Source organism: Rhinolophus sinicus, linkage group LG12 (assembly GCF_036562045.2).
Source record: "Rhinolophus sinicus isolate RSC01 linkage group LG12, ASM3656204v1, whole genome shotgun sequence".
NCBI classification, from domain to species: Eukaryota; Metazoa; Chordata; class Mammalia; order Chiroptera; family Rhinolophidae; genus Rhinolophus; species Rhinolophus sinicus.
The window spans coordinates 31,020,831-31,033,233 of record NC_133761.1 but is presented as its reverse complement, the minus strand read 5'-3'; the positions used below and the strand labels follow the sequence as shown (position 1 = coordinate 31,033,233).

The 12,403-nt window shown below is 35.2% G+C and overlaps 1 protein-coding gene across 1 annotated transcript in view; it reads right to left on the bottom strand.

The window, feature by feature from the left end:
* Positions 1-12,403, bottom strand: part of RGS22 (regulator of G protein signaling 22) — a 173,260-nt gene that overhangs the window by 134,811 nt on the left and 26,046 nt on the right. Inside the window, exon 4 of the mRNA XM_074316672.1 lies at positions 9,430-9,651. Within this exon, the coding sequence (XP_074172773.1) occupies positions 9,430-9,651 (222 nt within the window). The remainder of the gene's footprint in view (positions 1-9,429; positions 9,652-12,403) is intronic.

Genomic DNA, 12,403 nt, shown 5'->3' with positions numbered 1-12,403 from the left:
GCCTCCCCCATTATCAACATCAATCACTAGAAAGGCACAGTTTTTACCAAGGATGAAATGAACCGTTGTTGACACATCATAATCACCCCAAATCCAGTTTACCTTAGGGTTCACTCTCGGTGTTATACATTGTATGGGTTGGACAAAACATAATGACGTATCTCTATCATTATAACAGTAGACAAAGTATTTTCACTGCCATAAAAAAAAAATCCTCTGTGCTCTGCCTGTTCACCTCCCACCCCCTGCACGCCTGGAAACCACTGATCTTTTTATTGTATCCATAGTTTTGCCTTTACTAGAACTGTCAAATAGTTGGAATCATACAGTGTATAGCTTTTTTGAGATTGGCTTCTTTGACTTAGTGATATATCTTTACGGTTCCTCCATGTCTTTTCATTGCTTGAAAGCTCATTTATTCTTACCACTCAGTAATATTCCATTGTTTGGACATAGGCAGTTTATGTAACTGTTCACTTAATGAAGGGCATCCTAGTTGCTTCCAAGTTTTGGCAATCACAAATAAAACTGCTGCAAACATCAATGTGCAGGTTTTTGTGTAGACATAAATTTTCAATTCCTTTGGGTAAATATGGGGAGCATGATTGATGGATCATATGGTAAAAGTATATTTAGTTTTATGTGCAACCATCAAACTGTCTTCCAAAGTGACTGTATCATTTTGCATTCCTACCAGCAATGTGAGTTCCTGTTGCTCCACATCCTCACTAACATTTGGTGTTTTCACTATTCCGGATTTTGGTCATTCTAATACACGTGTAGGAGTTTCTCACTGTTGTTTTAATTTGCATTTCCTTGATGACATATGATGTACAGCATCTTTTTTTTTTAATTTTATTAAATTTATTGGAGTGACAATTGTTAGTAAAATTACATAGATTTCAGGTGTACAATTCTGTATTACATCATCTATAAATCCCATTGTGTGTTCATCACCCTTATTTGCCATCTCTCTATCTTCTTTGGTGGGTGTTTGTTAAGGTCTTTGGCCCATTTTTTAAACAGGGTTGTTTGTTTCTTACAGTTGAGGTTTGTTTTTATAATTTAAAAAATTTTTCAGTTACAGTTGATATACAATATTATATTAGTTTCAGGTGTACAACAGAGTGATTAGACATTTATAAAACTTATGAAGTTATCACCCCAATAAATCTAGTATCCATCTGACACATACATAGTTAAAACAATATTATTGACTACATTCCTTATGACTTTATATACTTTATGTACATGAGCATATATACTTTATATCCTCATGATTACTTTGTAACTGCCAATTTGTACTTCTTAATTCCTTTCACTTTTTTGTATTTTAAAAGATTTTTATTAAAATATAGCTAATATACAATATTATATTAGTCTCAGGTGTACGTCATAGTTATTCAACTGTACCCACCTAGCACTATACAGAGTTATTACCACATTATGGATTATATTCCCTCTGCTAAAGAAATGATCACCAAGATAAGTCCGGCATAGTATTTAGACATTTATATAATTTAGGAAGTAATCCCCTGACTAGTACGACCTGGCACGACATATAGTTATTATATTATTGATTATATTCCCTATACCTTATATCCCATGACGATTTTGTAATTACCAATTTGTATTTCTTAATCCCTTCACCTTTTTCACCTTTCCCAACACCCCATCTAGCACCCTGCTAGATCTAGTAATCTAGTACCCATCTGACACCATACAGTTATTACAATCTATATTATTGACTATTCTTTATGCTATACCCTACATCCCCATGACTACTGCATAACCACAAATTTGTACTTTTTTTTTTTTACAGTGGTGAAAGAGCAGTTTATTAGAAGCGGAAACACACTCCAAAGAGATAGGAGTAGGCCTGAGCAAAAGTGGCTCAAAAGGTGCACAAATTTGTACTTCTTAATCCCTCCCCCTTTTCACCCATCTCCACCCCACCCCATTTGGCAACCATCAAAATGGTCTCTGAATCTGTGACTTTATTTTTGTTTTGTTTGTTTGTTTATTTTGTTTTTTAGATTCCACATATAAGTGAAACCATAAGACATTTGTCTTTTGCTGTTTTACTTATTACACTAAGCACAGTACCCTCACAGATGGCAAGAGTTCCTTTTCATAGCTGAGTAATATTCCATTGTATATATGTACCACCTCTTCTTTAGCCATTCATCCATTCAAGGACACACACCCAGGTTGCCTTCATATCTTGGCTTAAGTAAATAATACTGCAATAAACATATGGATGAGCATGTCCCCTCGAAGTAGCATTTTGGGTTTGTTCAAATAAATACCCAGAAGTGGGATTACTAGGTCCTTCTTTATCTCTTGTTATAGTCTTTATTTTGAAGTGTATTTTGTCTAGTATAAGTGTTGCTACCCTAGCTGTTTGTTTTCATTTTCATGAAATATCTTTTCCATCCCTTTACTTTCGGTCTGTGTGTGTCATTCTTTCTTTTTTTTTTTTAATTAAAGTTTATTGGAGTGACAATTGTTAGCAAAGTTACATAGGTTTCAGGTGTACAGTTCTATAATACATCACCTATATATCACATTGTGTGCTCACCACCCAGAGTCAGTTCTCCTTCCATCACCATATATTTGATCCCCTTTACCCTCATCTACCATCCCCCTCCTTTACCCTCTGGTAGCCACTAAACTATTGTCTGTGTCTATGAGTTTTGTTTCTTCATTTGTTTTTCTTGTTCATTTGTTCTTTTCAGTTTTATATACCACATATCAGTGAAATCACATGGTTCTCTACTTTTTCTGTCTGGTTGGATCTTGAGATTATAATGCGTGTGTCTTTCAATCTGAAGTGCACCTCTTGTAGGCAGCATATGTAAGGGTCTTGTTTTCTTTTCCATTCAGCCGTCCTATCCTTTGATTGGAGAATTTAATCCATTTCCATTGAAAGTAATTGTTAGTAGGTATGTAGTTTTTGCCATTTTATTATTCATATTTTTAATTTTTTTTCATCTTAAAAAAGTCCCTCTAAGATTCCTTGTAATACTGGCTTGGTGGCGATGAACTCCTTTAGCTTTTTCTTGTCTGAGAGGCTCTTTATCTGTCCTTTGATTCTAAATGACAGCTTTGCTGGGTAGAATAATCTTGGTTGTAGTTCCCAGCTTTTCATCACTGTGAATATGTCCTGACAATCTCTTCTGGCCTGCAAAGTTTCTGTTGAGAAATCAGGTGATAGTCTTATGGGGGCTCCCTTGTAGGTAACTAACTGCTTTTCTCTTGCTGCTTTTAAGATTCTTTCTTTGTCTTTAACCTTTGGCATTTTAATAATGATGTGTCTTAGTGTTGGCCTCTTTTGGTTCATCTTGTTTGGGATTCTCTGCTCTTTCTGGGCTTGTATATCTATTTCCTTCACCAGATTAGGGAAGTTTTCTGTCATTATTTCTTCAAATAGGTTTTCAATTCCTTGCTTTCTCTCTTTTCCTTTTCGTACCCTTATAATGTGAATATTGGTGCACTTGATGTTGTCCCAGAGGCCCCTTAAACTCTCCTCAATGTTTTGGATTCTTTTTTCTTTTTCTGTTCTGATAGCGTGTTTTCTGATACCTTATCTTCTATATTGCTGGTTTAATTCTCTGCTTCATCTAATCTACTATTGATTCCCTGTATTCTTCATTTCTGTTATTGTATTCTTTATTTCTGACTGGTTCTTAACTATGTTTTCTATCTCCATTTTTATGTTTCCTATCTCTTTGTTGAAGTTCTCCCTGAGGTGATTGATCATCCTTATAACCAGCATTTGGAACTCTGCTTCTGGTAGATTGTTTGTCTCCATTTTGTTTAGTTTTTTTTCTGGAACTTTGTTCTGTTTTTATTTTGAACATGTTTCTTTGTCTCCCCATTTTGGCTGCCTCCCTGTGTTTGTTTCTATGAATTGGGTAGTGCTGCTATGCCTCCAAGTCTTAGTAGAGTGGCCTTATGTAGTAGGTGTGCTGTGGAACTCAGTGGCGCGTCTTCCTGGTCACTTGAGCCATGTACTTCAGGTGTGTCCCTTGTGTGGGTTGTGTGTGCTGTCCTCTTGTACTTGAATCTTGGTTGCTATTTGCACATCAATAGGAGGGACTGACCCTCAGGCTCATTGGTTGTGAGGACTGGCCATTACTACAGTGGAGGAGTTGTGGTGCAGGGGCTGACCCAACAGAGCAGGATTTGCCTCAGCAGGGCTCTGGTGCCTGCCCAATCCACCCCTTGTGTGCATTGTTCTTGGAGGCAGCTGGGTGATGCTCTAGCTATTCAAAGCAGACCACTGGAGGCACCAGCTGAGGATCACCTTGGAGGGGATTCCCTGCTGGTCAAGTCCAGACAAAGCCTGCACCCCACCCAGAGCCATCTGGCAGGAGCCACAAAGAAATCCGCAGATGACTGCTGTTCATGCTATGCTTGGAAGTGCCTCGAAATGTCACACTGTGAACCAAGGCTGGCCTGTCACTAGTCCTGAGCTTAGGGCTGCTCAGCCATAGGTACAGGACATGCTTAAGCCAGATGCTGCTTGTCCGGTTCTACAAAACTCTTTGGGAGATGGTAGGAAAGTCTGCAGCATGAGCTAAGGCAGGCAGTTTATATGAAAAAGCCAGTGGAAGTGGCTTTGGTGTGCCCAAAAGTTGGGCAGGGTAGGGTGGGGTTTCGAATCGCCAACCCAATGCAGAGACTTAGATAAGGCAGCCACCTGTGTCTGAACACTGGGGAGAGGGAGCACTAAACAAAGTAACAATGGCCTCAGCCAGTTTCTCCATCCAGGAGAAAGCTGCCCCTCCAGCCTTCATCCCAAGCTAGACAACTCAGCCCCCCACCATATGAACCTGCTGCCTTCCCAGCTGCTGCCCCAGCAATGGAACTCACAGTAAGTCTGCACACAGTCCCTTTAAGAGAAATGGCTGGGACTCCAGCTGCCCTCTGTCTCACTCAGTCACAATCTTCGCTGGTTTTCACAACCAGGAATTATGGGGACGTCTCTCCCTAGCGCTGGAATCCTGGGTTGGGGATGGGCTGGGACCTCTCATTCCTCCAGGGTGAGGCAGACCTCCACAGCTGAGCTATCCCTCCCAATTTTTAACTGCCACACACGGTTGTGGGACCAACCCTTTCCATATCTCTGCCCCTCTGATCAGTCTCAAGGTGGCTTCTTCTGTATATCCTTAGTTATAAGACTTCTGTGCAGCTAGATAGCAGGTGAATCTCAATGATGATTGTTCTGTAGTTTAATTGCAATTTTAATGTGATCATTAGAGGAGGTGAGCACGGGGTTTACCTACTCTGCCTTCTTGACTGGAAAATCTTATTGTTGATTTTTAAGAGATTTTTTTGTATATTTTGGATAATAGTCCTTTACCAGATGGGTCTTTTGCAAATATTTTCTTCAAGTCAGTGGTTTGTCTTCTAATTCTCTTGGTATTGTCCTTTGCAGAGCAGAAGTTTTAAATTTTAATGAAGTCCAGCTTATCAATGACTTATTTTATGGATCAAGTCTTTAGTATTGTATGTAAAAATTACCACATGTTTAGTGCTAGGATTTCTTCTAGGATTTCATCTAGATTTTCTTCTATATTATTATCTAGGATTTTTATAGTTTTGTGTTTTATATCTAGGACTATGACCCATTTTCAATTAATTTTTGTGAAAGGTATAAGGTCTGTGTGTAGGTACACTTTTTTCTTTTTTTTGCATGTGGATGTCCAGTTGTTCCAACACCGTTTGCTGAAGTGACTATCTTCTCTCCACTGTATTGCCTTTGCTCCTTTGTCAAAGATCAGTTGACTATATTTATGGGGGTCTATTTCTGGGCTCTCTATTCTGTTCCACTGATCTATTTGTTTATTCTTTCACCAATACCATACTGTCTTGATTAGTGTAGCTTCATGTCTTGAAGTTGGGTGGCATCAGCCTTCCAACTCTTTTGACTTTCCACATAAACTTTAGAATCAGTTAGTCGACATCCATAAAATAACTTAATGAGATTTTGATTGGGATTGCATTGAATCTATAGATCAAGAAGTGACATATTGACAATATTGAGTGTGCTTATCCATGAACATGGAATAATCGCCATTTATTTAGTTTTTCTTTGATTTTATTCACCAGTTTTATAGTTTTCCTCATATAGATCTTATAAATATTTCATTAGATTTATACCTAAGTATTTCATTCTGGGGGGTGCTAATGATATTATGTTTATTATTATGGTAAACGGTATTATTACGATAAATGGTATTGTATTTTAAATTTCAAATTTTACTTCTTCATTGTTAGTATATAAAAAAGCAATTGACATTAGTATATTAACCTTGTATATTATAATCTTGCTATAATTGCTTATTAGTTACAGGAAGGTTTTTTTTATCAATTCTTTCAGATTTTATATATAATGTCATCTGTGAAGAAAGGCAGTTTTTTGTCTTCTTTCCCAATCTGTATACCTTTATTTTTTTTCTTTCCTTATTGCATTAGCAAACACTTCCATTACAATGCTGAAAATGAGTGGTGACAGGAGACATCCTTGCCTTGTATCTGATCTTAGTGGGAAAACTTGAGTTTCTCATCTTTAAGTATAATGTAGGAAGATTTTAAACTATGAATCCAATGTCTTTAATAGATTTAGGACTATTCACAATATATATACTTTCTTGAGTGAGCATTGGTAATTTGAAACTTTCAAAGAATATGTCCATTTCATTTAAATTGTTGATTTTATGGACATAAACTTATTTGTAAAATTCTTTTATTTTCCTTTGAATGTCTGTAGTATCTGTAGTGATGCACCCTCCTACATTGTGATATTAATCATTTCTATCTTCTTTCATTTTTTTCTTCATCAATCTGGCTAAAAGTTTATTGATTTCATTGATTATTTTTCAAAGAACTAACCTTTACTTTTATTGATTTTCTTTCTTGTTTTTGTTTTCAGTTTTATTAATTGTGTTCTTTATTTATTTATTTACTTTGGGCTTAATTTTCTTTTTCTAGTTTATTGAGGTGGAAGCTGAGATAATTAATTTGAAATAGTTAGTCTTTTCTAATATAAGCACTTAATGCTATAAATTTATCTCCAAGGACTTATTTAGCTGTGTCCCACAAATTTTGTTATGTGTATATAAATTTTTATTCAATTGAACATAATTTCTCATTTCCCTTGGGACTTACTTACTCTTTGACCTATAGGCTAGTTAGAAGTGTGTTGTTTAATTAAACATCTAGGGATTTTCCAGGTATCTTTCTATTACTGATTTATAGTTTAATTTTGTTATGGTCAGAGAACAAATTTTGCATGGTTTCATATCTTTTAATCTTGTTGAAATTTATTTTATAACCCTGAATATACTCTATTTTTGGTAAATATTCCAAGTATCCTTGAAAAAGAATGTGTGCTTTGCAGTTGTGGCATGAAATGTTCTATAAACATCAATTAGATTGACTTGGTTGCTAGTGTTGTGCAGCTCTTCTATATCCTTACTGATTTTCTATTTTTTCTATACATTACCAGGAGAGCAGTTTTTAAGTCTCCAACTATAACTGTGGATTTGTCTACTTCTACTTTCAGTGTTATCAGCTTTTGTTTCATTCTGAAGCTCTGTTATTAAGTGCATACTTATTACAAATTGTTATGAGTTCTTGGTGAATTTCTTTATCACTATGGAATGTCCCTCTTTCTCCATAGTCAGATTTCTTTTTCTGAAGTCTACTTTATCTGATATTAATATAGCCACTCCAGCCTTCTGTCTTTAAATTAATAATTATATGGTATATCTTTTCCCATTATTTTACTTCTAACCTATTTATATAATATATTTAAGGTGGGTTTCTTATAATCAGAAAATAGTTGGGTCTTTCTTTTTTATCCCATTTGACTCTGATTTTAATTGGGGTGTTTAGGTCATTTAAATTTAACATAATTCTTTATATATATAATGTGCTACTAATTATTGATGTGGTTTGCTTAAATTCTACTATCTTATTTTCTAAGTGTTCTATGTATGCTTTCTTCCTTTTTTCCCCTCATTTTCTGTTTTTGTTTTGAGCATTCCCTTTTATCTCCACTATTATTATATTATTTATACTTCTTTCTAAAACATTTTTAAAATTGTTTCCCTACCGTTTACAATAATTTAATTAATATCTTCAAAGTACTTTTAAATATATCAAATAAAGCCACCTAGATCTTTCTTGAGAAATGTATCAAAACACAAAACTCAAGAAGCTCCTTGTATACAAGTATCTAGTTATTATGTTGTACACCTGAAACTAATATAATGTTATGTCAATTATACCTCAGTAAAATAAAAAAAAAGCTCCTAAATAGCTCTGGTTTAACAATAAAAAAATAAGTTACAAAGACCTCCACGAACTAAAAAGTTTCTATTCACTGAAGAAAGTGAATAAACCGATAAATAAAATTGTCACACTTAGTGAAAAATCTTTTTAACTAACAATTTATATAGTGTTATATAGTTCAGAATCTACTTCCTTGTTTCAACTTTAAAATAATGCTGTAACACTTATTATTACTACTAATTTTAGTTTTGGTATTTATAAAATATATTCATCGTCATCATCATTATTATTGTATTTAATTTTATGGAAGTAATTAAGAAAGAGAAATATGTTTGAATTCAGTGCTCTTTCAAGGTGCCGTTGGAAAAAAGGAACTGAAGAACTATCAGGCTGGAAAACAGCTGTCTTAAGTGTTAAACATAAGTTGGCCTAGTTCTAGCACACATTGTAAATTAATGAAAAACAGTATTGTTAAATATTCCTTACTATTTTCATTTGATCCACACAACAAACCTAAGTAGTAGGTAGTAAAAGCATCATTTGATAGATGATGAAAATGAGGTTCACTGAAATGACTTGTTCAAGAACACAGGGCTAGTAAGTTGAAGAGTCAACATAAGAACCCAGGGGTTTTTTTCTTGTCCCCCGCCCCCACCTCATGCTAAGGAGACAAAAATCCAGAAATTAAGAGTAGAATTTAAAGCCAAGTTAGTCAGAGCTACACAATGTAACTTGAAGGTCAGAAATCTCAATTCCCAACTTCTTGATAAGATAAAACCCAAATGAATTAAATTCATGGCACACCCACATTTTCTAGAATGTATCTAAACTACAAAGTAAAGGATACACACATATTTATACTGCCCAAAATTAACCTGATATTTTAAACATTCAAAGTAAATTATATAAACTTTTGCAAATTGATAATCAAACATTGACAAAACTGGTAGACTAAGTTGGCCATTTAATAAGATTATATAGCAGCTAACAAATAATATATGTAAGCATCATAAAATTTAATAAATATAGTTAAATGTCAGTAAGGGAAACACAAGGAACCTCATGTCAATCTCACCTAACGCTTTATCTATCTAGCAAGGTATAATCTCAAGTATACTTTCTTACCATAATATTGTAGTTGATATTAATGGTCTCATCTTCATAGGGGGCATTCTTTCCAACAGGTTTAACATCATTCTTTCTTTTCCTTACAACATCATAGATGGGATTTCGAGGTTGCTGGTTTTGTAGAATTTTTTTCAGTTGCTTTTCCAGAAGTTGTGGAGCATTGTTAACTACTTCAAAAACTCCATAATCCACATTAAATCTAATTGCCTCTGTAAAGGTCTGCAAAATAAATTGTGGAAACATGTCCTTAAATTTTTAAAAACCAGAAACTCACTGTCTCCAGAAGACTTGATACTTACACATATGCATATATACGCACACAAAGTTTTGTGTTTTTAATCACTACCTCTCTTCCCTTTAGGAGCTTTGAAATCCATTGACTATAGGTAAGGGAACCCACTGAATCCTTCCTTCCCAATTTACTTACACACTGAAATAAGTGTCAGAGTATATTACAACAGAAATTCCCTTTGCATAAACGTCTACCTCTGTGTTTCTTTGGAACTGGAAAGAAATACACACCTGGTCTCTATGAAACAATGTTATTCTCTTAAAAGGGGGTGGATTACTAGGGAAGAATGAGTTAAAGAAGAAGAAATAACACTCCTGTTATTTTTTTCATCCCCAGGAGACAATGAAAGCTAAAGTATCCCTTGTCCAAAAGGAGAAAACTAAGTACAATGTGTTCTTCATTTACTGCTATTTCAACACCATTCCTCTCACTGTGACAAAAAAAAAAAAAAAAAAAAAAAAAAAAGAAGAAGAAGAAGAAAGAAAGAAAGAAAATAACATTTCTGAGCTTTTCTCAGTAATTACTAAATGCTGCCAACTTTCATTTAAAGTCAGACAGTTAATATACAAATCAGGAGTCTTGAGTTTGCCAGTTTGCCAATAAGTAGCACTGTGACTTTGGGTAAATCATTGAACATGTTTGGGTCCTCTATTTCCATAATAAGTAAATGGTGAATTAGCTGCATCTTTTCCCATTTTGCCCTCCAAATCTAAAATTAGGTCACATATTCAGAGCATTCATTTATTTTAGGATACCTTCAGTGAAATGCCTATTCATGTAGATTAATTTACATATTTTTAACCAGGTGGTAAAAGACATTAAGCCCTTACCCTGGGATCAGTCACTGTCCTAAGGACAGCATCAGTTCTTTCAAGTTTTACTAAGAAATTGCTAGATACGAGGTGTGATCAAACAACATGGTGACTATAAATTTAAAAAAATTATCATAAAGGACACATTGCCATTAATCCCCCTCAAAATACTCCCCCTCACTTCAAACACACTTATCCCATCGTTATTGCCACTTTCTGAAGCAGTTCTGGAAGTCCTTTTTCATGTCTTTAGTTGCACTGTCGTTGTTGCCTTAATGTCCTGAATCATTTTAACTTTGGGGAAGAACCAGAAGTCGCCTGGTGCCAGATCTGGTGAATAATGTGGATGAGGACACACTGTAATGTTTTTATTTGACAGAAATTGCCGTATACCAGAAGTGATGTGTGACACTGAGACTTTCCATTGTGATCACAAAATAGCAAGAATGCTGCTTCCCAGTGCCGTCCAAAGGAAAGGCAGGGATGTTCAATATCGGAAGTGGCACATCGATCCTTAGTAACAGTGTGTGACAAGTTTCAACTTGTTCGGTGCAGTCAGTCGTGTGTGAGCTACGGTTGAGAGAAGGTGTGTTTTTAAAGTGTGCCATAAATCATCCTCCACCATGACAACGCTCCGTGTCACATATCACTTTTGGTATATGGCAATTTCTGTCAAATAAAAACATTATGGTGTCTCTCCATCCACCTTTTTCATCAGATCTGGCACCTTGTGACTTCTGGCTCTTCCCCAAAGTCAAAATGATTCAGGACATCAAGGCAGTGACGATAGTGCAACTAAAGATACGAAACAGAACTTCGAGAACTGCTTCAGAAAGTGGCAAGAATGATGGGATAAGTGTGATTGAAGCTGGGTGGGGGAGGGGGTATTTTGAGGGGGATTAATGGAATGTGTCTCTTACTGTAATAAATTTTTTAAAATTTATACATTGATCATATTGTTTGATCATACCTTATATATTATATAGGTAAAATATAATGAATGGCAGGATGTTGGAAAGTTGGAGCTAGAAATATAAGTATATATGTATAAGTACCCTTATGTGTGTTTATTTATTTTAATGTCAGATAATATCACATCTCTAAAGTCTGACTGTCTCTCCTTCTACGGAATTTAAAGTGCACAGACAATAGAATTCAATATGAATGTCAGTCCACAGTTCAAAAGACCTCAGGGCTAAAACTTGCCCTCAAAATGACAAGTATAGCTCAATGGATAAGAGACAGTAATTAGCAGTGAATTGTATATAATATTTCTTCAATAAATACATTTTGTTGGTTTCCCACTGTATCTGTCTTTGAAATATGATATTCAAACAGGCATCTCTTGCTGAAAAGTCAAATATTATCTCTGAATTATACTATCACTAGACTAAATAGATAAATGAGTCTGCTGATATCAGAGACCAGATTCATCTGGTTGGAGAAAGGAACTGAACTAAATTGGGGAGAATGAACATCAAATATTAACTGGGGGTGGGGAAATAGAGCAGTATAATGTGAAAGACCATCTGGAAAAGATTTCTTCTAGTTCTGAATATCCATGGAAAAAGAGAACAAGCTTGATCTTTATTTATTGTTTTCCTTTCTTTTTTCTGCCTTCTACTCTCACACCTGGTAGCCAGAGGAACACAAAGCTGTGATAAAATCCAAAGCAAAGAATGCCAACTAGTTCTATGTACAAATAAAATATTTTCTGTTAATCAAGTAAAAAGAAAATTAGAGGGACTGTGACACTGAGACCCTCAGTAGCCAATATTAATTAGTAGTAAATAGTTAAGGCACAGTTGGTAGAAATAACAGGAGTGATCAGAACTCCTGTTTACTGAACATCTATCTACCATGTGCC